This window comes from Schizosaccharomyces pombe (genome assembly GCF_000002945.2).
Source record: "Schizosaccharomyces pombe strain 972h- genome assembly, chromosome: I".
NCBI lineage: Eukaryota > Fungi > Ascomycota > Schizosaccharomycetes > Schizosaccharomycetales > Schizosaccharomycetaceae > Schizosaccharomyces > Schizosaccharomyces pombe.
Window position 1 is genome coordinate 544,093 of NC_003424.3, and position 25,472 is coordinate 569,564.

General features: G+C 36.1%; 9 protein-coding genes and 16 long non-coding RNA genes across 25 annotated transcripts, besides 1 other annotated feature; 15 read left to right on the forward strand and 10 right to left on the reverse strand.

The window, feature by feature from the left end:
- Positions 1-34: 34 nt before the first annotated feature.
- Positions 35-2,167, reverse strand: cph2 (Clr6 histone deacetylase-associated PHD protein-2 Cph2). The gene has a single exon (NM_001018378.3). It carries the CDS (start codon positions 2,146-2,148, stop codon positions 325-327), a length of 1,824 nt encoding a protein of 607 aa, NP_592978.1. The 5' UTR covers positions 2,149-2,167; the 3' UTR covers positions 35-324.
- SPOM_SPNCRNA.2223 lies at positions 102-352 on the forward strand. Its single transcript, NR_191591.1, has one exon. It is a non-coding gene; the product is annotated as a non-coding RNA (long non-coding RNA).
- Positions 1,810-3,871, forward strand: SPOM_SPNCRNA.2224. The gene has a single exon (NR_191592.1). It is a non-coding gene; the product is annotated as a non-coding RNA (long non-coding RNA).
- Positions 2,572-4,377, reverse strand: snf5 (SWI/SNF complex subunit Snf5; the record flags this gene model as incomplete). Its single annotated transcript, NM_001018379.2, has 1 exon — positions 2,572-4,377. The coding sequence occupies exon 1, from the start codon at positions 4,366-4,368 to the stop codon at positions 2,572-2,574; it is 1,797 nt and encodes a 598-aa protein (NP_592979.2). The 5' UTR covers positions 4,369-4,377.
- Positions 4,378-4,475: 98 nt separating this feature from the next.
- Positions 4,476-5,566, forward strand: SPOM_SPNCRNA.661. Its single transcript, NR_151026.1, has one exon. It is a non-coding gene; the product is annotated as a non-coding RNA (long non-coding RNA).
- gep3 (GTPase-like protein) lies at positions 4,676-6,639 on the reverse strand (the record flags this gene model as incomplete). The annotated part of the gene is made up of 1 exon (NM_001018380.3): positions 4,676-6,639. The coding sequence occupies exon 1, from the start codon at positions 6,149-6,151 to the stop codon at positions 4,676-4,678; it is 1,476 nt and encodes a 491-aa protein (NP_592980.1). The 5' UTR covers positions 6,152-6,639.
- SPOM_SPNCRNA.2225 lies at positions 6,036-6,288 on the forward strand. Its single transcript, NR_191593.1, has one exon. It is a non-coding gene; the product is annotated as a non-coding RNA (long non-coding RNA).
- An 18-nt stretch (positions 6,640-6,657) lies between the features above and the next one.
- SPOM_SPNCRNA.2226 lies at positions 6,658-9,533 on the reverse strand. The gene has a single exon (NR_191594.1). It is a non-coding gene; the product is annotated as a non-coding RNA (long non-coding RNA).
- akr1 (palmitoyltransferase Akr1) lies at positions 6,676-9,503 on the forward strand. The gene has a single exon (NM_001018381.3). It carries the CDS (start codon positions 6,919-6,921, stop codon positions 8,845-8,847), a length of 1,929 nt encoding a protein of 642 aa, NP_592981.1. The 5' UTR covers positions 6,676-6,918; the 3' UTR covers positions 8,848-9,503.
- Positions 9,534-9,661: 128 nt separating the features above from the next.
- Positions 9,662-11,050, reverse strand: SPOM_SPNCRNA.2227. The gene has a single exon (NR_191595.1). It is a non-coding gene; the product is annotated as a non-coding RNA (long non-coding RNA).
- Positions 9,717-10,330, forward strand: SPOM_SPNCRNA.2228. Its single transcript, NR_191596.1, has one exon. It is a non-coding gene; the product is annotated as a non-coding RNA (long non-coding RNA).
- Positions 11,051-11,193: 143 nt separating the features above from the next.
- nrd1 (RNA-binding protein Nrd1) lies at positions 11,194-14,959 on the forward strand. Its single transcript, NM_001018382.3, has one exon. The coding sequence runs from the start codon at positions 12,539-12,541 to the stop codon at positions 14,126-14,128; it is 1,590 nt and encodes a 529-aa protein (NP_592982.1). The 5' UTR covers positions 11,194-12,538; the 3' UTR covers positions 14,129-14,959.
- Positions 11,208-12,017, forward strand: SPOM_SPNCRNA.154. The gene has a single exon (NR_150428.1). It is a non-coding gene; the product is annotated as a non-coding RNA (long non-coding RNA).
- Positions 12,048-13,052, reverse strand: SPOM_SPNCRNA.2229. The gene has a single exon (NR_191597.1). It is a non-coding gene; the product is annotated as a non-coding RNA (long non-coding RNA).
- Positions 14,817-16,454, reverse strand: wrs1 (tryptophan-tRNA ligase Wrs1). Its single transcript, NM_001018383.3, has one exon. The coding sequence runs from the start codon at positions 16,410-16,412 to the stop codon at positions 15,225-15,227; it is 1,188 nt and encodes a 395-aa protein (NP_592983.1). The 5' UTR covers positions 16,413-16,454; the 3' UTR covers positions 14,817-15,224.
- A 277-nt stretch (positions 16,455-16,731) lies between these two features.
- On the reverse strand, positions 16,732-18,069 carry rrp4 (exosome subunit Rrp4). The gene has a single exon (NM_001018384.3). The coding sequence runs from the start codon at positions 17,873-17,875 to the stop codon at positions 16,886-16,888; it is 990 nt and encodes a 329-aa protein (NP_592984.1). The 5' UTR covers positions 17,876-18,069; the 3' UTR covers positions 16,732-16,885.
- A 169-nt stretch (positions 18,070-18,238) lies between these two features.
- On the forward strand, positions 18,239-18,460 carry SPOM_SPNCRNA.2230. Its single transcript, NR_191598.1, has one exon. It is a non-coding gene; the product is annotated as a non-coding RNA (long non-coding RNA).
- A 352-nt stretch (positions 18,461-18,812) lies between these two features.
- On the forward strand, positions 18,813-19,058 carry SPOM_SPNCRNA.2231. Its single transcript, NR_191599.1, has one exon. It is a non-coding gene; the product is annotated as a non-coding RNA (long non-coding RNA).
- A 170-nt stretch (positions 19,059-19,228) lies between these two features.
- Positions 19,229-19,536: an LONG TERMINAL REPEAT.
- Positions 19,537-19,833: 297 nt separating this feature from the next.
- rsm24 (mitochondrial 37S ribosomal protein mS35) lies at positions 19,834-20,981 on the forward strand. The gene is made up of 2 exons (NM_001018385.3): positions 19,834-20,372; positions 20,461-20,981. The coding sequence occupies exons 1-2, from the start codon at positions 20,078-20,080 to the stop codon at positions 20,940-20,942; spliced, it is 777 nt and encodes a 258-aa protein (NP_592985.1). The 5' UTR covers positions 19,834-20,077; the 3' UTR covers positions 20,943-20,981.
- Positions 20,382-20,703, reverse strand: SPOM_SPNCRNA.2232. The gene has a single exon (NR_191600.1). It is a non-coding gene; the product is annotated as a non-coding RNA (long non-coding RNA).
- On the reverse strand, positions 20,943-25,339 carry pld1 (phospholipase D Pld1). Its single transcript, NM_001018386.3, has one exon. It carries the CDS (start codon positions 25,183-25,185, stop codon positions 21,076-21,078), a length of 4,110 nt encoding a protein of 1,369 aa, NP_592986.1. The 5' UTR covers positions 25,186-25,339; the 3' UTR covers positions 20,943-21,075.
- On the forward strand, positions 21,043-22,978 carry SPOM_SPNCRNA.2233. Its single transcript, NR_191601.1, has one exon. It is a non-coding gene; the product is annotated as a non-coding RNA (long non-coding RNA).
- On the forward strand, positions 23,207-23,709 carry SPOM_SPNCRNA.2234. Its single transcript, NR_191602.1, has one exon. It is a non-coding gene; the product is annotated as a non-coding RNA (long non-coding RNA).
- SPOM_SPNCRNA.2235 lies at positions 24,220-24,569 on the forward strand. Its single transcript, NR_191603.1, has one exon. It is a non-coding gene; the product is annotated as a non-coding RNA (long non-coding RNA).
- Positions 24,722-25,127, forward strand: SPOM_SPNCRNA.2236. The gene has a single exon (NR_191604.1). It is a non-coding gene; the product is annotated as a non-coding RNA (long non-coding RNA).
- Positions 25,340-25,472: the final 133 nt, after the last annotated feature.

The following is a 25,472-nucleotide window of genomic DNA, read 5'->3' on the forward strand; positions in this document are numbered from 1 at the left end:
TCCATTTTGTAACGTAACTTTTCTTAATTTTGCAGTTCAACTATAAGTTAAAGTATTTGTTGCACAGCATAATTGCATATACAACTTAATTAAATTTACAATTAAGGAAAAATGCCTGCACCTTTCCCAAGGAGACTTTTTGAATACCACACTTCGATCACAATTCACTAATTGGAAGCACCTTCGCAATACCAAAAATAAAGAAAAAAAATAAAACCATTCATATATGAAATCGTATCATTCATGGTTAGATAGGCATAAATATTAAGACATTTCAACGTCGAAGACACCGCACTTGAAAGAATCGAGGTGCTATGCTATCTTTCAATAGCTTAATAAGTTAGCCAAATCAAAAGGTGCAGGAACGGGTTGATTAGGATCCCATTTAGAAATTCTCAAAAGATCCCTTAAAGCCAAAACATAATCATCATTTTCTAAGTTGTCATTGGCAACATCGCAAAGGATTCGCAAAGGCAATTCACAATCACGGGTTGCATAAAAGTCAAATTTGGAAAAGGTTTCAATACATAGTTGTTCATCCTGCTCAACCATTTTACGTAAATTAATAACGTTATCACGTATTTGTTCTAAAAAGTTCAACTTAAACGGTTTACTAGGTACCACACGTATTTTTCCCTGTAGTTGTATTGTTTGCACAGATGGTTCATCCTCATTTTCATCAATAACTATATTTCCTTTATTTTTGAAACCACGAGGTAAACCGACACGAATAACCTTTGCTTTTTCAGGTAACCTATACCGAGGCGTGACATGATCGCTATGGTTAGGACATTTCCACTTCCGGAGATTCGAAGGCAAAGTTGCGAGTGGAGGATTTAAACAATCGGGATGCCAGTAGGAGTTACAATAATCGCAAGCTAGTATACTCTGAGAGACCAGAGCCGATTTATGACAACGAAAACATAAAATGGGAGTACCACTTTTACTCTTCAAAAGCAAAGGATCACGTTCTTCTCCATTGCTTCTTCGGCTAGATTTAAGATGCTTCAAAACATCCGTCTCGATATATTCACCCATCACTCCACTTCCGACACCTCTAAAAAAGCTGCTAATTGAATGAGGAAGATGAAACTGAATAGGATTGTGAGAATCAATATATGTACAAAGTTGCATCCACACATCAACCATCGTTCCTTCTTCTTTGACATTACTTTCCAATTCTTCTTGCTCATCCAATTCATTGTACAAGCTATGGTGTTTACATTCATTGCAATACCAAGCGTCATCTGGTAAATTTTTTTCTTCGATAGGCGGATCTATACAAGTAAAATGAAAACTATTCGGGCATGTTTCACAACACAAAAAATTGCCTGGACCATGACATGCGGAGCAGTAATCATTGTTATATCTGTATGGATATTCTTCAGGGGTAGGAAGTAATTCATTGCTACTAATGTCTTCGGCCCGGCCCTCCATGTCGTTAAAATTCTCTGATTCATTACCTAAATGTTTTTGGTTGGAATACACGGTAACATTTCGTGTAACATTATTCTCCGTTACGACCTCAGAGGTAGGAACAGGAATGTTAGCCTTGAAAGTTAGCTTCCCAGAAAAAAGAGGTTTGGAAGAGTTATTCGCTTTCTTCATCGATGAACTAGAGATATCAGATAAGTCTTTAGCCGTTGTTTTTAGAGACTTATTCTCTTTAAGGAGATTATTATTATTTCCTTTCTGGGGGTTGATTTTTCGTGATCTCTCTTGATCGGGTACTATAGGACGAAAGTCATCATCCAATGTATTCCAAGCCACAAATCCATCCTTAGTATCATAGGTTCTCCTAACTTTTCTTCTTAACTTAGTAATACTAGGTCCGTTGTTAGATGTATCATGATCACCTTTTTCTGCACCTTCACCATTCACATGCTTTCTCTTAACAGAAGGAGAATAATCTAAATCATCCTTGCTTCCATCGTCAGAGTTATCAACTGAGGCTCTACCATTAGAGTTGCCGTTTTGGGCCCTATTTCTTCTCGAGGTCGCTTTATTCGGTGAAGCGCTCCTGGAATTTATTGACCCATGCGAACTCTTTGCATTCCTTTCAGCACCGGCTTTTTGAATAATTTTAAGATCTTCCAAAATAGAAGCTTGAAAGGCTTCTGATGTATGATTCCATGGTTTTGCATCCATTGATGAAAACGTGGACGTCGTGTAGTGTGAACATACAATGAAGATTTATGCTAGCAAAGATGAATTTAACGAGAAACAAGGAAAGACTGCTATAAACCGAAAAGAAAGATTTGTTAGTTATTTTGTTTAAATATCAAAAATATTATAATTTCCAAAAACTGAAATGAAGGCTGTAAAGTAATTTGATTCATCGGTTACCCGTACATACTTTAAATTTAGCCACATGACTGAACATTAAGGATTAATAAGCCTTTGAATAATATACAGTGTATTTCCTCAAATTTAATAAATTAATCGTATTGAGGATAGAGTGCCTCATTTGTAACAGAAGCTATCAACTGAAAGAAACTGGTCCGTCGAGCTATCCATAACGTGAGTCAAATCTTGATTATGGTCTTTGATAAAGATTCTTCCAAAATTGTATTAAGTATTTCTATCCAAAACCGTATTCATTCTCACCTCCTTTTTTTGTTGATGCGAGCTTGACAACAAGTGGATATGGAAATTGCCAAACGTGAATCCTGGGCCGGCTGTAAAATACTCATTAATGCAATCATGACAACATATTCTCACAGTCATCCTTTCAGCAGGATTTAAAGCAGGTTTTACGATAACATTAAATCGATCATTCGGAAATTTTGCAAATGTCTCTATAACACATCGTTTAACCCAGGAAGGGGTAAAATCAGGTAAATTTAACTTTTGCATATGAACCAAAGCGGATTCAGAAGAATTGCTGTTAGTAAGAAACGCGTCAGAAGAAAGGCTAGGAGACGAAAATTGTGGTAATGGCGAAATATTTTGCCCATATGTAGAAGGTGTGTTCCTTTCACTTTCAAATTCGTTTAGTGAGTCAAAACTCATGGAATTGGGCAAGGGAGTGAGTTTCCGTTGTTGGAAGTTATTGAGGGTTAAGGTTTGTGATTGTTCAACGATTATTTTTAGTTTCTGAGAGTCAACTTTTAGACGCACAATTAAATGTTCTCTTTCAGGATTATTAGTATTAATTTCGTTAAGTGTCTCGCCATCAGAATTTGTAGATAAACTTAAAGCATGCATAAAGTCATCATCCGAGGGGACCGATGAACTGGGGAAGAGACTTCGATGTATTTTAGGAATGTCCCGAAGATCTGGTAACATAATCCCGTGTTTTGCCCTTCCTTGTCTACGCCGCATACGACGTGCTTCCCTATCATAACCTCTATCCTGCCGTTCCATTTCAGCATCGTTTAGCTCGTAAATCATTGGGGCAAAGGAGGAGGATTCCATGTCAGAGAACCGTAGTGTGTTTTTAAGAGGAGGTAAAATGTAAGAGCGAACTTCCTCGTCTTCGATTTCACTTCCGTCAAACAAATATCCTATAAGGCTTAAATATTTTATGTACATTTGGCACTGCTCACGAATTGAGTGAGCTACAGCTGTACAAAATTCTCCTGACAATCCTAGATCTAAGCACATCACAGTAGCAAATTCCTCAGCGCTGCTTTCAGGAGCAAACAAATTCCATTCAAATTGGTCAATAAGATTCAGCCGACCAATGGTAATATCAAGCTTGATCAATATCCTCAAATCGTTTTGTACAGTTGGAATTTGTTGCTTGGAAGCTTTAGCCAACGAATCTGACGGTTCGTGCGCATAAACAGTCTCTGAGGTAGACGAACTAACATCTGAAACAAAACTTAAATTAGACTGAGCCTTACGCGGCTCATAGTCATTTATTTGAGCTTGAATACTCTTTGAAATATTTTGAACAATATGTACATTATGCAGTGGAATATCATAATCAATGCAGATCTGTTCAGCAAATTGATCTAATGAAATACACTTGTCGTACAAATTCCACGTAAAGGAGTCTCTTAATTTGTAGCGATCAGCATCTATTTCAAGTCTAATAGGCACCAAATCAACCGGAAGTTTAGATTGGGCTAAATTACTTCTTCGACTGAAAGGGAAAGTAAATCGACCCTTAACCCTTCTTTTTTGCGATGGAAATAGTATTTTGGGTTTCAAAGCGGTCCACCCATTCCCAAATCCAGCATAACCTAGTCCATATCGGGTAATTGCGCTTTCAGGATGTGTTTTCAAAGATGTCTGTAAATTTCTTGCACTTTGGAAGGGTTTTCGAGTATTTTCTTCAATAATACTTCCTTTGTTTTTGTTAGAATTATTTAACAAATAATTTTGATCTGCTAGAAGACAGTGCTGCAAATCTGCATTCATTAGGCTTTGGGGGGAGTGAAAACCGCAGCTAACAATAGTCATAGCGTAGTGAGTGCTACAAACTTGCAACTCGGCTACAGCAGAGCCTATATCCTTATCCATAGATTTAAAAAAAAAGTAAAGATTCGTTTAAGTGCAAATGTTATTAGAAAGAATATCATATATCGGTGTCATTCTTGATCAATATAGCCATTTACAAGCAGCTGATACGTTTTATTAATTGATTCGAAAATACAGTAAATAACCCAAACCACTTTTAAAGTACGGGTGAATAAATGCTAAGCGAATAATGAGATATAGGCCCGACCTATTTATTAAATTTTGGTACTACTGGTTTTGCAGACCTCCAACTAACAGCTTTTGGATTTACTGATTCAACAAGTAGGTTCATAGGACGTGAAGCAGAAAACGAAAGAAAGCCAAAATTGTGAATGACCAGTTCACCACTAGATGTAGGATCGAACACGTTTTCCGATAATTGTGTCGGTTTAATACTTACGGTAAAAGAAGAATGCATCGGCGACGGAGAGTGAGTTACTAAAGGAACATTATCATTTTTCGTAGAATTTTCAAGTGATTGTAATTTTGTTATAGAGGTAATATGAGCGGGAAGTTTTGTAAATAACTTAATCAAAAGAGGTTTCATATTATTGGTATTGCCTTTTGTTTTCTTATTTTTTAAAGTCGAGAACAAAAAGTGTATCGTGGTGCTCGAAGGATCTTCCTTTTTAAACATAATTGGCTTTCCAACTTCATGATTTCCATCTTCATTTATTTCAAAAGGCGTAACACGAACTAGTCCACCTAAAATAATAGACTGACCGAAACGAACACGATACTGAACAGGCTTACTTGTGAGTTGCTTATTTCTAGACCTTGTTTTAGGTACGAGACTTGTCAATAGCTTAGTATCAACCCAGGGTAATAAAGATTTCAAGTTACCACGGTATCCAGGAGTATCAAAAATTAAGCCTTCAGATAATTGCTTAAAACAGGAACCGAAATATTGTGTAGGATACCCTTTTATTGCTTGAGTGGTTCCTGGTAAAAAACTGTCAAGCAAAAGCTCATTAAAAACACCATTTCCCCGTTTAGCCAAAGTTTTTAGCAATGTAGATTTTCCAGAATTTGCTTCGCCTACGACATATACATGACCTCGCGAACATAGCAAGGGATTTATCCTTCCCAAGAGCTTATCAACTAGGTTGAAAGAATGCGATGTGTAAAGCATAGCATACTTTGAAGAAATTCCTAACCCAGGAAACAACCAGTATGGCTTTTTTGGAGGTAATACATCCGCATGCGTAAATAAATGGAAAACTGGGAAATGAGTGTATTGAGTAGCTGAAACAAAATCTTGAAATATAACTTCAGTAACATCTATAACCTGTATTATCAAACAAGTACTTTTATCATTATTCACCGTACTAATGATATCTGGTAGAGTAGTCTGGGGTTCTTGTAACAACTCCTTTGGACGTATGCGAGAATGAAATTTTAAATCATGACATCTTTGGCACCATAATAAATCAGTTCTTCCAATCTCCTTTTCATGAAAAGGAAAACTCGTTGTATTTGGGAAATGCTTTTTTATTTGTGGGTTGAGATTTTTAAAAGCATTATTAAAGATTGCTTGCTCATCGAGATTTTTCTTTAATAAATTAGAAACTGAACCTTTGCTAAAAATGCCACTTAATTTTAGTGGCTTTATATATCCGGTAGCAGACTCGTTCGCGGACTGTAATGTTTGTCCACATCCCCGGCAAAACTTGGTAAAACTCATGGTAGAAATTTAGTTTTATTAAACCCGTTTGGTTTTGTTGTAATAAATCGGCAACAAAAATTTAGAATATCGCTGAAGTAAAGATGTTTAAGGTCTGATAGGATAGAGAAAAAGCTTCAAAAGCTGTTATTATTTACAGAATAAGGTGAATTCGATAAGCTCTAATATTAAGTTAATTGCTTTTGTTAATCATTTCCAAACTCAACATCTATATATTGAAAAGAAAAAGTTCCTTTGTTGGATTTGATATAAGGGAATTTCTCATCTGCTGTGTAACAAACAATGTATTATTTTTAAATGTAATTATCCTGTGCTGGAAGTGGATTGGATTTGAAGCATTTTAAGCCAGCGAAATAGAAAATTTCCGGGGATCAACGTACTAAACACTGGTTTAAGGAAATTTCTTTTTATTTGTATAAAAATAGTAAACGCTCCAAGTATAATTCAGTTTTTGAACACCATTACTGATGGAGTGATAGTATGACAGCAGAATAAAGGTTGCTCGATTCACCACCAATGAATCTGGCGAAAGGCTTGCACCGTACTATAGACACCATTGAACCAGTGTGTCTTTCTACGAGCAAAATTATTATATTTATAATTACTTCTTTTCGTTTTTATTCATGATTGTATGTAATTTTGTACGATTAGGAGTTTGACCACCAGATCTATTCCTATTGTTCTTTCATATTTGCCTGAAATTTGCAACCTCCCGATTTACATTTTGTAACAATTAGTGACCAACAAAATCATTGAACTGCACCTTTATGGGTTCATTATTTTTAGCCGCTAGTCAGGGAGAACTTGACACAGTTAAAAATTTGATATCTTCTGAAAAGATAGATGTTAATGCTACAGATGAAGGTGGAGCAACTGCATTACACTGGGCAGCTCTGAACCAGCAAATTCCAATATGTAAATTTTTGTTAGAACATGGCGCCGATGTGAATGCAATAGGCGGAGATTTACAGGCCGCTCCAATACATTGGGCTGCTAAACGTGGCTCTGTGAAGACTGTTCACTACTTAGTTCAGCATGGTGCGGACCCATTACTCAAAGATAAACAAGGTTTCAATTGTTTGCATTTGGCAGTCCACGCTGCAAGTCCTTTACTAGTAGTATATTTGTTGCATCTCGATATTTCTGTCGATTTACGTGATGATCAGCAGCACACACCTCTGATGTGGGCTTCATACCATGGGAATGAGCCTATAACAAACTGTCTTTTGCGATGGGGTGCAGATGTATTGGCTACAGATGAAGATAAAATGACCCCTTTACATTGGTCCATTGTAGGTGGAAATCTAAAATGCATGAAACTGATTTTAAAAGAGGGAGGCATTCCCTGTACTGCAGTTACCGCTAATTTAAGTGGACAGCTGAAAACCCCTTGGGCTCTAGCGTCAGAACTTCGCGTCTCTCACTTATTTAAACAGGCATTAATTTCAAATGGATTAAAAGTTAAAGAAACCTCTGAAGAACCTGAAAAATGGGTCGTTGTTCCTAGTAAATTTCAATTTTCGCAAAAAACATTTATTATTTTTTGCTTTTTATCGTCCTTTATAATTACTGGCGTCTTTTTTTTTATTATGTCAATTTGCCCAATGGTCATCTCCTTGATAATCGCTCCTTTGTGGATTTACTTTACGTTCAAATATATTACAACATGCATTCATGCGAATATTGACATAGTACATTTCTATCTTGAAACTCCATTCTTGGCTGGCATATTTTCCTCAATTTTCTTCTGGGTATGGTGTCATTCTTTGTTATATATAGTACCTAAGACGTTACCCATAAAACCTCTCTCTTCTCTTTTATTTGTTTTGATTTCATTTACTTGTATTGGATTATATGTTCGTACAGCTTTTCAAAATCCTGGATATGTAGACAAAATTGGTGCCGTCGTTCAACGTCGTGAAGAAATTAGCAAATTATTGGACAAGGATCTTTTTAATCAATCTCATTATTGTTTAAAATGCTTTCAAGTTAAGCCTCCTCGTTCTTATCATTGTGGAGCTTGTAAAAGGTGTATTAATCGTTATGATCACCATTGTCCTTGGACTGGAAATTGCGTAGGGGCACGGAACCATAGAACATTCCTTCTTTTTGTCTTCACATTGTCTACTTTAATTCCTATTTATTTTTACGTTGCATTTTATTATTTACAGAATATCCCCATTCAAAAAAAATACGAGTCGTATAGGTGCCTTTTTATTTCTGGTACCATATGCCAGTGGTCTTTAAAAGACATGTTTGTGTTAGTTGCTTCTCTAACTTTGTTTGTGAATTGGTGTTGGGTAGTTGTTTTAGCTTTTACCCAGATTTGTCAAGTTGCTCACAACGTGACCACAGCCGAATTCCGACTATTTAAACGATATGGAACTCTCGTTCCTCCTACAAAGCAAAATTCATCTCCAAAAAATGGTCACGGAATTCATGGAAGCTTTCTACGTACAGTATGTGGTATCCTGGGATTGGATCAGTGTATATTGTTAATTAGAGAATCAAATTGCTTTGTGAGATGTTTCCCATCGAGAGCTGAGTTAGGTTCCCAAAATTCTACCTCTTTGTCTCGTAATCTTTCCACAGTCAATCCATATGATGAGGGTAGCATAATTAAGAACTGTAAGACATTTTGGAAGCAAAACTTTCTTAACGATGGTCGGCAAGATGAGGCAACAAGACATGTTTAAATTGTTGTCGATTAAAAATTTAATTATAAACATTAAGAATGGAACGTTAGAATGCCTGATAACGTTAAAAAGTTATCACTTCATCATTTAATTTTAATCCCTCCACGGATCATCGTTGCGGGAGTGTTGAGTTAAGTTAGACTAGAATATTCGCGATTCACTCTGAATCTCATTAAATGCTAGCTATGTCACGTATCGTGAAATCCTTGATTTGTAGAACGGCTCGTTTCTTATTCCAAGGTCGTTGGACCCTGTTGCAACGTGAGGGAGGATGAGATTGAAACAAGTAAAGGTTTACTTGAACTTCAAGTTTTCTTGTGTGCGTGTGAACTGATGAAACCTGGCGTCTTGCTATTAATTTTTGCAATGAAAAGATTTTTGTTTCATTTTTGCTATGTAGAGATTGGCTATATATGGCTAGATCATAATTTTTGCAGAAAATTGGGCTTTAGGATTGTTTAATCCAACAAAAAATATCAATCTTTTATAGCGGCTCAAGTGTTCTTGTTATCTTTATGAGATACGCTTTTGTTATTTAGAAACGTGTATAGGTCTCTAGTTTTTCTTTTCTTTTCTAGTGTAAGAAATGGGTAATGGAGGATTCACGAATACATTACAATAAGACTATATTAGTAAAATAGAATACAGTTAAGTGGAAAAGATTACAGAAGAAACCAAGTCATTAGTAGTTCGTTGAAGATATCGCAATGTAGTTTGAAACCTAATATCTGCTTCTTTACGTGTTCTAATTACTTTAATATTAATTAATAAAACAAATTGTATTGCTTTTTTTTATGAATAAGGACAATTAGTGCTAAACATTAAGTATACAACCAAAATTTTTACGTAAACTGACAAAATTTACAAACAATTTAAGTAGAGTGTTATGAACGAGCATATGCCTTTTTTCTACTTTATGGCATTTGTTTCTCTGCTAACCCGAGTTTCTAAAAAAAAAAACGAAAGCCGATGATCACGGTGAATCAAATGACTAAACGCCTTGGCCGGTAAATATGTAAATCTCCGTAGCAACCTTTACGCCTTGACAATCGTTAGTTTGCAGAGTTGAAGAAAAGTCGATATGTTTAGGTCAATAGCTACCGAGTCTACTTTTCTACGCTACAGCGGCATTGAAGTTAGCAGAAGACTCAATTTTGCAGGAGACTATTTAGCTATCTGATCAGTCAGTGTAATAATTAGAGAGCGCTTTCGCTCACCCTTCTTGGCGGCCACCATAAAGCGACTCACAGCGAAATTGTGTATAGAGATTAAGCAACAGCGGAATATTTTGATAAATACAAATTAGATAGTCAATGAATTACTAAGCTGAATAGAATGAAAAAGAAAGAAAAATCCAAAGTGAAAATTGACAGTTACTGAGCTTGTCTACGCCCCCTAAATTTCACGCGGAAAATATTCCTCTACCGTGCAAGGCGGAGACTTTTGAACAATGTGTTAGCTTAGGATTTAAGTCACATCTTAGCAAAGCGTTCAGGGAAGAAGACATACGGTCAAAGTTATCATTTTTGTGTGATTTTCATTATTTATTGTTGCACGAGATAATTTAAATTTTCATGCAGAAGATTTATTTTTTTTTTTGGAATTTATTCTGCTCGGCCAACATTCTTGATTATTCTTGTTTACATTTTTTTATGAGCGGCTTATCGTTAGATATCACTTGTCACTTGGCACTACATGCTTTTTTCTATGAATTATTCCTTTGATATCGACTAATCATCTGAAATAGCGAGGCGAGATTTCGACAGAAGCTTTACCCCCATAAAAATTTTCGTTGTGTTTATACAAAGTGGAAGATGATTACATGTCTGCATTTGTATCAAGTTAGTCTAACTATTTGCTTGAGTCCCACGCTGCTTAGCACACAATCACATACGTACGTGGGCGAAATTGTGTGAAACTCTCGGGGAGCCACTTCGGCTGCTTATTTATTTACTTTTATTTACAACGCGGCGTTGATGGAAAAATTCTAAAACAGTGTGTGAAAACTTGGTTTGCGCGTGCTTGTTAGTGGGCCATTCTAATATATGTCTATACTGGCATATATTTACTTTATTTTACCACTATTACTATTTAACTCATTGCCGCAATCCATACAAGTGCATTCTTTTTTGTTTGTTTTCGTTGCCATGCTCGTTGTCAAGTGTTTACATTCGATTGTGCACTCGCGCTCTGTCGTTGAAGGAACATCCAGAATTAATGTTACCTTGGGCGGCATATTCACATGTTGGTGTACGCTGGATAATCGTTAATGGCATGTAGCTTGTTTCTCTCTATAAGCACGCAGTAATATTAGTGCAGTAACGAAAAGCCGTTAACGTGCTCACTACCAAATACTCAACCACACGAATAGCCGCTGGCTATATCTAATATTCTTTCTCTTTTCATTTCTTTTTTCTCAAAAACATATTTCTTTCTCTACCATTTGCATTTATATGAGTGTATTACTTTGAAGCTTTGATTTTTTTTGTTTCGCGGTATACTTATTGATTATTCGCTAATACTGGTACTTGTTTCTCTTATTTTTTTTCTGTTTCTCCTTTATTTGCTTTTTAAGCAACCTTTTAAATCTACCTGTGAAATAAATATCATCGCCTTTTTTCATTTTCTTTTTTCATTTCCACATTCTTTTCTCTTCTTACTCCTCTGTGATACTATATTTTGGGTCGTTAGAACGCATTGACTTCAATCTACTTTCTCTTCCCTGCATTTTTACCAAGCCTTCCGAATATATTTATTCCAGTTTTTCTATATTCTTTTTTTTTATTTTTTTTACTTCCATTGTACTCCTCATAATCATTATTATCTTGGAAATTTAACTTTCCCTTTTCATTTTTTTCTTCTCTAAAACTCCTTCTTTCACTGTCGACCATACTGTTGACTTTTCTCCTCTTCTTTTATAAGATAAAATACACTTCTACGCGTCTTTAGAATTCTTTGATTGATTATTCTTTCGTACTACTTTGAATTGTATACTTTGCTTTTTTGGTCATACTCTTGTTCATTTCACTTTGTTTTATTCTCCATCAATTTCTTGGAGTAAGTCTAATACTCTTGTTCGGTATCTTTACTTAGTAAGCTTAATTTTTTAAAAAATTAAAAAAAAAAAAATTTTTACCATTGTTAGGCTCATATTCCTTTCCACATCATTCAAGATTTTGTTGAGGTTGTTGTGATCTGCTTGTTTCATTCGCATTTTTTCCTTCCATTTATTCGCTTTGCCTACGTGCCTCTCAGTCTAAGTTTCCTTATTCAGTTTGGGAATTACGAGTTTTCTTATTTTTAGAATTAAAAAATACGTTGGACGTTGACAGTTTTCTTTTGGCTAAGATTTTCCGTTGCTATTAATTATTGTCTTTCTCGTCTAATTGAGTTTTTTAAACAGACTTGTTGTTAGCTTTAAGCGATATTGTTTAACTATTCATTTATTACCCGCTTGGATTTTTATCGTTAAACGCATCATAAGTTGCCTCCTAAGTTCGTGAGCTTTATTGGTCCGATTTTGGTTTTCGATATATTTCAAAGTGATATAAATTGTAAGATATACCCCTTTATTATTTGTTACCAAACGTCACTCTCGTTGATTTCTTTATTTTACATTTCTTCCTTTGTCAATCAAGCAGCTGTGCTCTTAGTATAATTCTTTCTTTAACAGTTATTGATTTCGGTCATTATGTCTTCTAGCAGTCCCTCTAGTCAGTCCCGTCTTTCTGTCCCTGGAAGAACTCCACATTTACCACCACTTACTATCCCTCATACTGTAAGTGCTGAAGGTCTCGCTACACCAAACACACCGCATGCTCTACTCCCTACCGGGCTTCTTATGGGGAGTCCTTTTGTTCAAAGCCCAACGAGCTATACTTCCATGCATGGCTTGCCCTTTAGCACTACCCAAATGGCAGCGGCTCCCGCTCATCCCACGACTGGCTATAATGTTTCACGTGTTACCAGTCCTAATGTTGCTAACTTTGCCCCGGGTTACTTTCCACTTCCGAATAACACTACACAACCTGTTAAAACTGTGTATGTTGGTAACCTTCCTCCCAATACCCCTATTGATGAGATTCTTTCTTGCGTGCGTACGGGACCAATTGAATCTGCATGGATTCTACCTGAGAAAAATTGTGCCTTTATTTCCTTTTTGGATCCGAGCCACGCTACTGCCTTTTTCCAAGATGCTGCCTTGAAGAGATTGACAATTCGGGGTACTGAAGTAAAAGTTGGTTGGGGCAAGAACTCAGCCTCGAATTCATCTGTACTACTTGCAGTCCAGCAATCTGGCGCTTGTAGGAATGTATTCCTCGGCAACTTGCCGAATGGTATTACTGAAGATGAAATTCGTGAAGATTTAGAACCATTTGGACCTATTGATCAAATCAAAATCGTAACTGAACGAAATATAGCTTTTGTTCATTTTTTGAACATTGCAGCTGCAATCAAAGCTGTCCAAGAGCTACCATTAAACCCCAAATGGTCCAAACGGCGCATTTACTACGGACGGGATAGATGCGCTGTGGGTTTGAAGCAACCTGCTTACTTTTCTAAAGGCCAAGTCGGCGTTGTTGGCGGTTATCCCGTAATGGGGTATCCTCCCCCAAGCCCGGTTCTCCAAAAACCGGATCTTATCATGACTGGGAATCGCACTGTTTACATTGGTAATATCCATGCTGATACTACTATTGAAGAGATATGTAACGCTGTTCGTGGAGGATTGTTACACAATATTCGTTATCTTCAGGAAAAACACATTTGTTTCGTAACTTTTGTTGACCCTGTTTCTGCTTTTCGATTCTTTGAAATGTCCAACATTCATGGTTTGGTCATTCGCAACCGTCGTTTAAAGATAGGTTGGGGTAAGCATAGCGGCCCTCTTCCCTCAAATATCGCTTTAGCCGTTGCTGGTGGTGCTAGTCGTAACATTTATATTGGCAATGCTGATGATTCTTTGACTATTGAACGCTTAAAAGAGGATTTTGAGGAATTTGGCGAAATTGAGTACGTCAACTTTTTCCGCGAAAAGAATTGCGCTTTTGTTAACTTTACGTCGTTGGCAAGTGCGATTAATGCGATTGATCGAATCAAGCAGAAGAAGGGATATGAAAACTATCGAATTAGTTATGGTAAAGATAGGTGTGGTAATCCACCTAGAACTAATTCCAAGTCAGACGTTCTTTCTGTCTCTTCTGATATGAGCATGCCTGTTGATCTCGTTGTTCCTCAGCAAGGAATATCCGGGTTTATGCCAACAAACTCCAATATTTAAATATTGTAGAGTGTTTTGCTCTTAAACGTGTTCGATATTTTTATGGATAAAGGTTTTCCAGCGCTTTGAGTTCATATCAATTTGTGCTCATAAAACACCTTTTATTGACGAACTTTTTTATTGCTTATTTTACAAAATCACTTTCTTTTTTACATTAGATTATTAAGGGTAACCATTTGCATTCGCATTACAAAAGAAAAAGTATTCTTTTGTTTAAATGACCTTACTTGCTATTGTTTCAACATTCCTTCGTTTTACTTTCTCTCGTTTATGCCCCTTACTCAACGTGGCCCATACTCTTTTCTTCTTACTTTGTTTCATTTTTACGCATTATAAAACCTTCATTGTTGAAGTAGCAGTTTTTTTTTGTTTTATTTGGCATTTTTTCTACTATGTTAGAGGTTATCGAGTTTGTATTTCTATCAAAAGCTCGATGTCCTTCGTTTTTGATTCGTTTTTGCAAACAATATTGACGAATCTTTCCACATTTTCAATTACAGTTTTAAAATGTACTTCTGACTTCTATTTTTATTTTTTTTTTCATTCTACATATTCTTATATATTTATGTTTCGATTTTCAACGTTATTTCTTTATCAAAAGTGATTGCTGAAGACTTCAACGGTGTTGATTAATACTTAACAATAGCTTTAATTTGATTGTCTGGTCATATTTAAATGCTAGTTTGTTAATTATGGTTTATTTGTCGCGTTCTAAATGCGTTTTTCAACCCATTATTGTCTACTAGTTCCAAACCGAAATTGTTCTAATGATCTTATGTATATATTTTTGGTCTAGGTAAATATACATCTCTTCTTTTGCTCATCCTACACCGTCGTTGAGAGATTGTACAAAGTTCGGTAATTAATGAATGCAAACATAACAAAACTCTACCGTAGTAATGAGTTTTGAAAAGGCATCAGTATTTGAGTCTCTATTTATATTGTGCGTTTGGTGCTGTAAATGTTTTCCTCATTTATTAGAACAGCTGAACATTGTAGCACAATCTAAAAACAGTTTATTCAGTTTCATTGTATAATGCAACTTAAACAAGTATCTAATTTACACTATTTGTAAAATGAAAGAAAGACAACGCATCTACCACTCTAACTTACGAGATCCATCCATAAACATATCAAGGGTCGCCTCATCAACTTTCGAACGTGCTGCTTGAAAGTCAGAAACGAACTGCTGTAAAAGCTTAATACACTCTCCTTTCATTTCTCCGGTTGAAAGAGTACCAGCCTTATAGGTATTGTACAATTGTTTCAACTTCTCGTCGTCATCTAGGAAAAAAGAAAGATATTGATATGCAACATCAACGTCTGGGTTACCTCCTTTTTCACGGTGGATTTCGATTGTAGCGCCACCTCCAGAGAAAGCATGCCTGTTGATCTTATTTTTAATTTTGTTTGGAGTATCAGTCATGAAAATCGCAGAAGAATCTTTACTGGCACTCATTTTTGATTGTGGTCCTTGGAGAGCTGGGAAAAAGCGACTATGCAAAAGTGCAGGCTTCTTAAATTTCAACCTACCAGAAACATCACGCGTCAAGCGGAAGTAGGGATCCTGGTCGATTGCACAAGGAATCAAACACGGGATATCTTTGGCGCCATTAAAGATATGAGGAAAGGAGCTGCTGAAGCTAGGAGCGGCTTGAATTGACGCAAAATGTATTTTTCCAATAGAGTCACTATCGGTGAAGCCGAAACAAGCCTTGGATTGGTTTGCAGTAATGCATTTCGCAATACGAACGACATTTTGATAAAACGCACCTCCAACATAGGTACTGTTCATGAAAATAAAAGTCTTTTTTGGATCAAACCCAACAGCAATAATATCCTTAGCATTCTCACGAGCAAATCGTTGGCAATCCTCTAAGGAAACACCTTGCTTAAACAAGAACTTCTCATCGTCCGTTAACTGGATGACCAATGGCACTTGAAAAACATCCTGAAGCCACTTGCAAAACATAAAAGGAATCATATGGCCTAAATGCATGCTGTCACTACTTGGTCCTCTACCTGTATACAAATAGAAAGGTTTCTTCTGCTCATAGCGGTCCAAAATCATATCAAAATCACGATGGGAGAAGAAAGCACCTCTACGAAGTAATAAATGAGGCTTCTTTCCAGTTAGCTTTTCGAAGCGCTCAAGTTGTTCAGGAGTAATTTTCCTAGTGCCAAATTGAACGATTAAGCGCTCATAATCGATTCCTTTCTCTTCACCATCGACTATAGAGCCTTTTACATCCCAGGGCGTCACAATTTGTTCCTCAACAGACATTTTTCCTCTTCAAAAAGAAACTGTTCAAGGCGCACTACGTTCGCAGAAAATTTTGTTGCTTGGCGGAGGAAGTGGTAAATCAGACAAAAGCGATGACTAACTTATCGCCAACAAATTCGGTAACTTCATAATTTCTTTAAAAAATTTCTGTTAGTACTGCTGATTCCTTTATAAAAATGTATTCATTATAACTGTTTCTGGGTGCTTAAATTAGTTGAGATAGAGCGTTCGAAAAACTAGCGCAGTTGTAGTGTCTCTAATTAAAGCCGATACGAAAACTTAAATAAGAATTTGAATAAATGTATTACAAAAAATATGATTAAATATAAACTGATATATTAGATTAGTGGGACCGCTGCCATCAATAGTAAAGCTATCATAAACAACTTTTGCAAACTCACAATTCTATTTTTATATATAAACCCATGTCCAGCACAAGTGTTGTTTTTTAGAGACAGAAAAGCTTTTCAAAGTCACTGCATTGCTTCCATTGCTATCTGATCCATATTTTTAGGAACAGTCAAATCTTGAAGGTTTGAGAAAACAAGAGATGATTCATAAAAATTGGTGATTGAGGCTTGAGTCAGAGGGAGAGAGCGACTAGCCAACCCTTTAATGCAAATGGATACACGAGATATATTTAATCTGGTATACCCATCAATCTCATCGTTTTCGTTAGAATATATGGATTCTGAGGCTTCCTCCTCCAATCTGGTAATACTCACTGACGAATGTTGATTTTCATTATGTTTAGAAACCCATACATATCCATTTACACTAAGAATAATGTCGACTCCACCTGCTAGAGCATAAGCATGTGATTTTGATCGAACGACCAACGCAGGAGGAACCTTAAGAAAAACACCATTTCTGAGTTTTCCATATTTTAAAGAACGTGTATGAATTGATACAGAACCATCGGAAAAGTACTGTTGAACTTCCGCAACTAAGAGATCGCCTTCTTGGAAAAAGCTACGCATCTGAAGCTCATCAGTCTCTAGTTTTCGTCTTTGAATGCCACCAGGAAGATTAATAGAAGAGAGCATAAGCACAGCATTCTGTTTGGCACCAATATCCACTTTCCAGCGTTTTGGTTGGACTTCAGCAATTTTCCCAATGATTAAATCACCAATTTCGGGAACGTACTTAGAACGAAGAGGTTTCACGGATATCAATTTATTGACCCTTTGTACAGATCCCGCAACAGATGCATATATTCCTCCATCCTCGAAATACGTTCCATGACCGCGCATAAATTGAGGATCATCAGTCACTAGTTGTCCGGGTGTAACTAAATTTTGATGTATCGATTTATCAAATTCCTCTAAAACGTCTTCTCCGTCTACAAGACCCATCTGTTCATCCTCCATTATTTCATCCTCCATTTCAGTCATGGAAACATCGTTTACGATGTCAGCTTCACTAGAAACATAGAATTCTTCAGGTTTTAAAATTGTAACCATTTTTAAGTATTTCGTTTGAATTCGACAAAAGAAGATACTGGGACAAACCACGACTTAGAATTCTTAGAAACTACAAAACTAATAACTACCCTTTCCACAAATCAAGATTAGTCGGGTTATGTTGGATAATTAGCTATAGCCACTAAATTTAAACCAAATCTGGTCTCCTGTAATGCTTTTACACTAGTGTTTATGCAAAAGTGAAATTTACACTGATTCATAAAGCTAAAGAATTTTAAACCGCTAAAGTAACGCGTTGCTCCTCGTAAAATATCTAAAGGTAAAATGATGATGGGTTAGTAAATTTGAAATATTCGATGGATTAAATAAGAAGCTGGGGAAAAATTATGCAAAAACTATTAATAAGAAGAAAGAATTGTCATTAAAATCAAATTGTATACATTAGTCAACCTTGGTCAGAAGAGGTCTGATGAAAGCTATGAATCAACGAAGAAAAAATGGAAATAATGCTTTATTCTTCAATAATTATCAATATTCAAACTTAATAAACGGCTAAGTTTACAAATTATAAAGCCATTAACACTTTCAACACTTTTTTAAATTTTATTTTATCAGGGCAGATTTACGATACTTCATGAATTGTTAATAGTCAATTAATTTCAACAAAATTTTTAATTAATTATTTTAAATTATCCATGTCAATTCCATCACAATGTCAAGCCAAATTGTATTAAAGCAATATTGCAATGGAATAAATTAATAAAATATCGTTGTCTGAAGATTTCTGTAATAGGTTATTTATTCAATTATTTTATAATTTTTTTTTTTTTTTTTTTTTTTTTACAAATGACTCATGTAAACATTAACAGTCTAATATTACTGTCTACAGATTGTTATATGCATTGACTTCCATTCGTGTTGAGTACTCTAAAATACTCAGCTCCTTAACATTTTTGCAAAGAACAAGTTATGTGGGTCAAGGTATTTAGTTTTTACTTAACTTAAAAGTAATACAATACAAACATTGTAAACATCACGGTTAAAGAACCCAATTAAGCACTATTTCACGTTCATAATAATATAGTTAAATAAAAAATACAGATTTTTTAAATCAAGTTCAATAAAAGATTATTTCGTAAAAAATTTTTTATTTTACTTTGATAGGCTTGAATTAACACATACAGGGAATAATAATGACTAGACGCTGAGCAGATGACTTGCCATCACTCTGTTTACCCCATTTTCTTAAAAACATTGCGTCTTTTTCTTATATTTAAATCATTCTTAAATGGAGTTTCCTGTTTTCTCATGAAACTTACAATTGAATCGAACTTCTTTTAATTATTTACTAAATAGCGCTAGTAATGAAAGTGCAATATTATCTAGCTGCGCATTGTAGTATCTTGTTTGACTTCTGTGAGTTTTCATTGTGATCGGTAATATCATATTATATATAGGTGTGATGTGGGTAGCAATTTGTTGTAAGTATTTATACATGGGTTACGTTGTTACCTGCCATTAATTAACATATAAACGAACCTGTTTCTGTTCAGATGTACTCTGTTTATAATCTTTTGGAGTAAACATGATCAAACACAAACAAGTACTCAAAAGAATAGTTATCAGCAATTATTAGTAAACGAATCTTAAATCTATCCTAACAGATGACATATAGTGATACGCAGCGTAACGTAGTGTAGTCTTGCTTACGAAAATCAAAATATAAGGATAACTAACACACTTTTTAAACAGCGAATGCCAAAAAAGGATGGGAAGCAAGTGCTATTAAATTCCTAAGAAAAAAAAAAGCTTGAAAGTATTATTAGGTGTTTTTATTCAATAGATGTTATAAATGCAATTGAGTAGAATCGATGCTATTTTACGTTACTAACCTTCATTCCAGTCTATTATGTGGTTTTTACTGGTTCTAACTACTAAGATTTAGTGTGTTATAATTATATACAACGAAGTCAAGTCAAGGACAACAATGTTTATACATTCTTCACTATCCCCTTCAAGTACCTTTTTGTAGCTTATTTAATTGTTTTGAGCATTTGGATTGTTAAATTTTAGAAAAAAAGTTTTTGTTAGATTCAGATTTCCATTTATAACGGCCACTCTTTTCGTTTCAAAGAAAATATAAAATCCGGTATCATACACTACTGCGCATTCGTTAAATGTGGTTTATTTTTTTTTATAATACAAATATTACATATATTTAGTGTTTTGGGTGGTTATAAAATGGCTTTTAATCCCCTTTTATCTTTATTGAAAGCAGATGCCATATTCCTCGGGCAACTTTCCAAATCAAGCTTTTGTGCTACTAGTAGAGCTTTCTCTGTTTTCTATTTTACAAGATTTAAGCGAAGTGCTTATGTGTCAGCGCCTTTTGGAATCGAGCCTCATGACGAGAAGGAATTGAAAACAATTGATGATAACGTCCATTCCAATAATCTATCATGGCAGAAAATACAAGAGCACGAGGTCATACGTGAATTGTATAGGAAAGCTGCTTATGAGCTTCCTGGACTTACGCGTAAGTTTACTGGGTAGTTTTACCTTAGGAATTCTATTTCACAATCACTTTAATATGCTTAATGTTCCATTTTCTCTGACAATTATAGCTTACACACAGTCTTTTAAAAAGCCTGCTGATAGCCAGATCTTTAGGTTTGAATCTGATGTCCAAATGTCTTCGTTTGAGAAAATGAATCCGAAGGTCGTTGTTACATTTAAAGTTACGAATATTCCTTTGCTAGAGGAGAAACAACGACATGTATTACGATTATTGGTTGGACCAAGATATAATCCGGAGGAGGATTTAGTCAGAATATCTTCCGACAAGTATTCTTCTGCACTACAAAATAAATATCATCTTATAAAGATATTAACTTCGCTCATTGAAGAATCGAAGAGAAATGCTGAAAAATTTTCACATGTCCCATTGAATACTGGCCATTGGAAATACAAGAAGTGTGATAAACGGATGCCACAGGAATGGCTCGCAGACGCAACTACACTCACTTCTAAAAAGAAAACAACGATTGGCAAGCAATCACATAATACAGTACTTGAACGAGAATCGATAGCAACTACAGATGAATAATATGAAAGGAAAGTTTGTTTAAGTTACTATTAAAATTAACGAGTCTATAATGTAAGCTAATATTGAAGGAATTAATCCTTCTCATTACTATATTAAGATGAAATAAAACTGTAGTATAAAAGGTACTGTTTCTCTAATCATAAATTTCTAACGGAGGGATTTTGTCAATACTACTGAGCCAATTTCTTGCGTTTGATTCGGTAGACATCCATTTTAATGGAAGTTCTACCAACTGTCCCCGAATGCCACGTAGTAAGTCGTAAACTACACGTTTGTCAGGAACTTGTAAACCATTATTAGTACGGGTTTTTGGTTTCTCTGTCTTCGAATCTTCACTTGCACTCGTGTTACCACTACCTTGGGAACCAGCCTTTGGATTTTTTGGATCATTCTCTGACTTTTCATGAGTTTCGTGTAGATTTGACAACTCCTCCTGACGCCAGCGGGCTTGCTCTTCTTTAAAGCGTTTTCCATATTTTTTCCACTCATTATATGATTCCCACGTTAGCATCTCGTCATCCGGTACACATCGAAATATGTGCCGATAAATAGTAGTATTGTTTGAAGCCACTTTAGACCATATGTCTTCAAAAAATTCATCGCAGACGGGGTCCTCAAAGCTTGAAGCGTCAAATTTAGGAATTGTTTCTCCACTAATAGGATTCACCTCAAGCAATGGTATATCATCATAAAACACAAGTCCATTTCCACAGTGTGGACGACTGGGTTCAGGCACTAGATGATCAGGGTCTTTAAGTACCATTGGACGTTGATCCTCCCCACATTGAGAGAACTTGGAAAGTTCATATAATGAGTCCTCCTTTGTTTTCAGTGATAAGGGGATGCCGCCTACTAGGGCGTTGGCTATAACATCAGGCCCTTTTTTAGACTTCTCGTAGTTCTTTTCAAACTCGACCTTGTCCTTTTGAGTTTTAATATTGAATTCAATCGAAGAAGGAATTAAACTGACACGTTGATCTAGTTTCTTCATACTCTTTTCAGCTTTTCGTAAGATGTCTGGAGTAGTGGTAAATTGACTCTGAGAACGATATTTCATTTTCAACTCTTCAGCAGTGTAAGCAGAACCATTAATGGCATTGCCTTCATCAGGAGTCCAGACTTCTACACGTTTCCACTCTGTATCGCGATCCAAGCCATCCATGTTGTATTCTCGTTGTTCAAGCACATCGGTCTCTAAACCTAAGTGCTCCCTCATAAGTCGTTTCCGAAGAGTGTGTGCAAATTTTCCAACTTTATAGGGCTTACCGTCCATCTTGGAGTCAATGGTTAGAGTATCTCTAATTACCGCAGCAATTTCAGAATCGCGGTTACCAAGCAAAGAACGTTCATTAATGTTTGCGGAACCAATGACCGCAACTCGATCGTCTGCAATAAGAATTTTAGCATGAACATAGATCATTTCAGTCACAAGTTCATGGTTTTCTCCCAAATGGGCCCAACCGCGCAAACCATAAAAACGCAAGTACTTGCTGCCATCAATACCCTTGGCATTTAACCTTCCAAATATTGAATGTTCACCATGGCAAATGCTGCGATATTGACATTCCACAATCAACCTAAGACTACCGCCCTCTTGTAAATCTATCTGACCTTCAAAACCGGGAAGCAACGGAATCATTATAACACCACGCCATTTTTCATTATTTTTGTGAGCCCTTATAATCCTCTCAACTAAAGCATCTCCAACACGATTTTCTATCGTCGTACCTTCACAAGTGGTAGAGGTTACGAAAAATTGATTTTCAATATAAATAAAATGTTCGCTCTTTTCTATGCACGTAACATAAGCATTCTGAATACTTTGCTCAACAGTATCAACTAAACCTAAAGACCATAGTCCGGCAGATCTCAGGACTTGTACTTCGCAGGTACCGGTCAATTGGCTATCAGTTAATTGGTCTGTGGTAAAATCAGGAGGAGGAATTAGCAAAGGTGTTTTCCGGGCAGGCTTCTTGCATTGAATAAGATAATTCCATCGCTGAACAAAGTGTCGCGCAGCATCTCGAGCAGGTTGACCAATGATGCACATAGAGACATCATGCCAACCCATACGAGGTACCGCCAATCGGTCATACATATCTTTGTAAGGTTCAGTAAGGTCAAAAAAATCATGAACGCGAGCATTTGAATAATCTTTTCCCCTCCAAGTTTGCTCGCATAAACCAGTTTTATCAGCAACAGGCTTGTCATCATACAGAATATGTTGAGGAGTATCATACCTGCCGAAACAAAGATCAATACCACCAATAAAAGTTATAGCATCATCCACTACCACAAGCTTCTCATGATGAGCCCAAAAGAGTGCGTTTTGGCGAAAGTGAGAAGGAGAGCGGATAACATAAATATTCGGATGTAGAGATTGAAGATGTTCCTTAGTATGGAATGAGTCTATGGGTATGGTAGCGTCAATATTGCGATAGATCATTATGTACACCATGACTCCTTCATGTGCCTTTTCATTAAGGATACGATCAATTCTCCACTTGTGAGCCATACTATAAGGTCGTCGCATTTGCAATTCAGGACTTAACCACCATCCATGAATCATAATACAGCGCTTTGCATTCTTTATAGCCCTGCTAACATTCCACATATGATCCCTTGCATCTACCATCCATTGAACAGCAACGTTAGTTCTAACAGGTGCAAAGCTGTCGAACCTATGTATTTCACACCAAGCAGTTAATCCTTGAGCAACTTGAACGCTGTTGATAAATTGTTGCAACCAACGACCACTTCGCACTGATAATTTCATTACTTTCTGCCGATTTTTAATTTTAAAAGAGTGATGGGAAAGACGAATTTTTTCATTAGTGTCTTTTGAATGTGCCTTTCGAAAGTTTTTACGCGTAATTTCAAAGTCGACATCCCATATAAATACATCTGCTGGCTGCATTGAAAGCATATTATCACACAATATTATACAACTTTCAGAAACGATTATCCAAAACGGTTGACTCCTAGTTTTCATCATAGTAGTATTACAGCACAACATATATTGAGTAGGAGAATAATTTCGTTTCAAGGTCGCGAATCCTTCTTTGCCATGAAAAGTTCCGGCTCCAGCTAAGTACAATCCTAATGAACTAAACTCTAAAAATGAATAAAGCACATTCACTTCGGGAAAAAATTGTAAATTATGGATCATTTCTTGTAAGTATACACCAAGAGTATTACCTTGAATGGTCCAAAAATTTCCGTGTTTTTTTCTACCATTATTGGCATGCCTTGGTTGACCAGTCGTCCGATCACCATCTTGCGAATGTGACTCCCATGATATGTCAGAAATGCTATGTGTTTCATCAATAAGTTGGTCACTGGGATTGGAATACAGTATTTTTTGATAACCCCGGAGTTTCACCAAGTAAGGGAGCACTTCTTTTGGAAATTTAGGCAATTTCATGCGTCTTCCGGAAAATCGATGTTGAAATTCAAAAAAAAGAAAGTGTGAATGAAGATTTATGAAATCGCGCAACTGTCTGTAAATCAACCAACGGATAGCATGTGGCCCAGTACCATATTCAACTTGAATTGTGAAAGTACTGTGTATGCGATTATGTTTAGGCTCCACATCAAGCACTGAGACCTTTATTAGGTCGGTAATAATAGGCAATACCGGCTGCCCAGATTTATCTCGAATAAAATGCTTGGCTATAGGTAAAGATGCAGGTATGCCTGCTTCGAAAAGATTAATAGCAGGCAAGTTCTCCTTTAATATAGGCTTTTCATCTTCCCTTTTAAATTTGCGAACAGAAGCCATTAATTGTGCCCACATTTGTCTGGCAGAATTACGGTTTGCCTTACTTGTATGGGCAGCAGCTGCATCACGTTCGTCTCTCTCTAAAGGAGGAACTTCAACGTTCTCATCCTCCATTGTCTGTGTGATAAATTCTGGAGTTTGCACTCTTGTACTATCATTCGCAGCAAGATCGTTAACGTTTTCAGAGGCTGTATGCCAAGAAGACCCCCGGGTGTGTTCCAAATCGGGCCGTTTTGGAGGATTTAAATTAACAAATTCAGAGTAGTTTTTTGGATCATTCTCAGGAAACGATGGAATAGAATGGTCGACGTTTTTTTCAAGATCTGTAATTTTGGATGGTGTGTGATCTTCTGCATCTTTCCGTCCTGTCCCCTTTTCAGAGTAGATGCTATCATTTACATTTGTGTTTAACGAATAAGGTACATTATCAATCACTGAATTTCCACCTTGATGAATTGTCATTTTGTTATTAAATTAGCAATTGGCTAAAGTTTTTTTGAGACTCAGGGAAATCCAAGTCCCTATGGAGAAAAGCCAATGCTTTATAAATGAGTAAAAGCCAAGAGGGCTTTATTGAACAAATCCCAAAAACAGTTTAAGTGGTTTGGTAAAGCTTAGCTGCGCATTTCAAAATGAATAATACACCATCATGAAAGCTTGGTTAAAGTTTCGTTTAACTGCGCTAGCATAAATAAGGAAACTTTATGAACAATACAAATGTTTATTTACATCGCTATTGTGTAGTTTAA

What these genes read in the sequence shown, in the direction of transcription:
- cph2 (NM_001018378.3), bottom strand. Translation starts at nt 2,148, where the DNA reads ATGGATGCAAAACCATGGAATCATACATCAGAAGCCTTTCAAGCTTCT.
- akr1 (NM_001018381.3), top strand. Translation starts at nt 6,919, where the DNA reads ATGGGTTCATTATTTTTAGCCGCTAGTCAGGGAGAACTTGACACAGTT.
- nrd1 (NM_001018382.3), top strand. Translation starts at nt 12,539, where the DNA reads ATGTCTTCTAGCAGTCCCTCTAGTCAGTCCCGTCTTTCTGTCCCTGGA.
- wrs1 (NM_001018383.3), bottom strand. Translation starts at nt 16,412, where the DNA reads ATGTCTGTTGAGGAACAAATTGTGACGCCCTGGGATGTAAAAGGCTCT.
- rrp4 (NM_001018384.3), bottom strand. Translation starts at nt 17,875, where the DNA reads ATGGTTACAATTTTAAAACCTGAAGAATTCTATGTTTCTAGTGAAGCT.
- rsm24 (NM_001018385.3), top strand. Translation starts at nt 20,078, where the DNA reads ATGGCTTTTAATCCCCTTTTATCTTTATTGAAAGCAGATGCCATATTC. An exon ending in TGAGCTTCCTGGACTTACGC is followed by an intron (nt 20,373 to 20,460) that starts GTAAGTTTACTG and finishes TGACAATTATAG; the next exon opens with CTTACACACAGTCTTTTAAA.
- pld1 (NM_001018386.3), bottom strand. Translation starts at nt 25,185, where the DNA reads ATGACAATTCATCAAGGTGGAAATTCAGTGATTGATAATGTACCTTAT.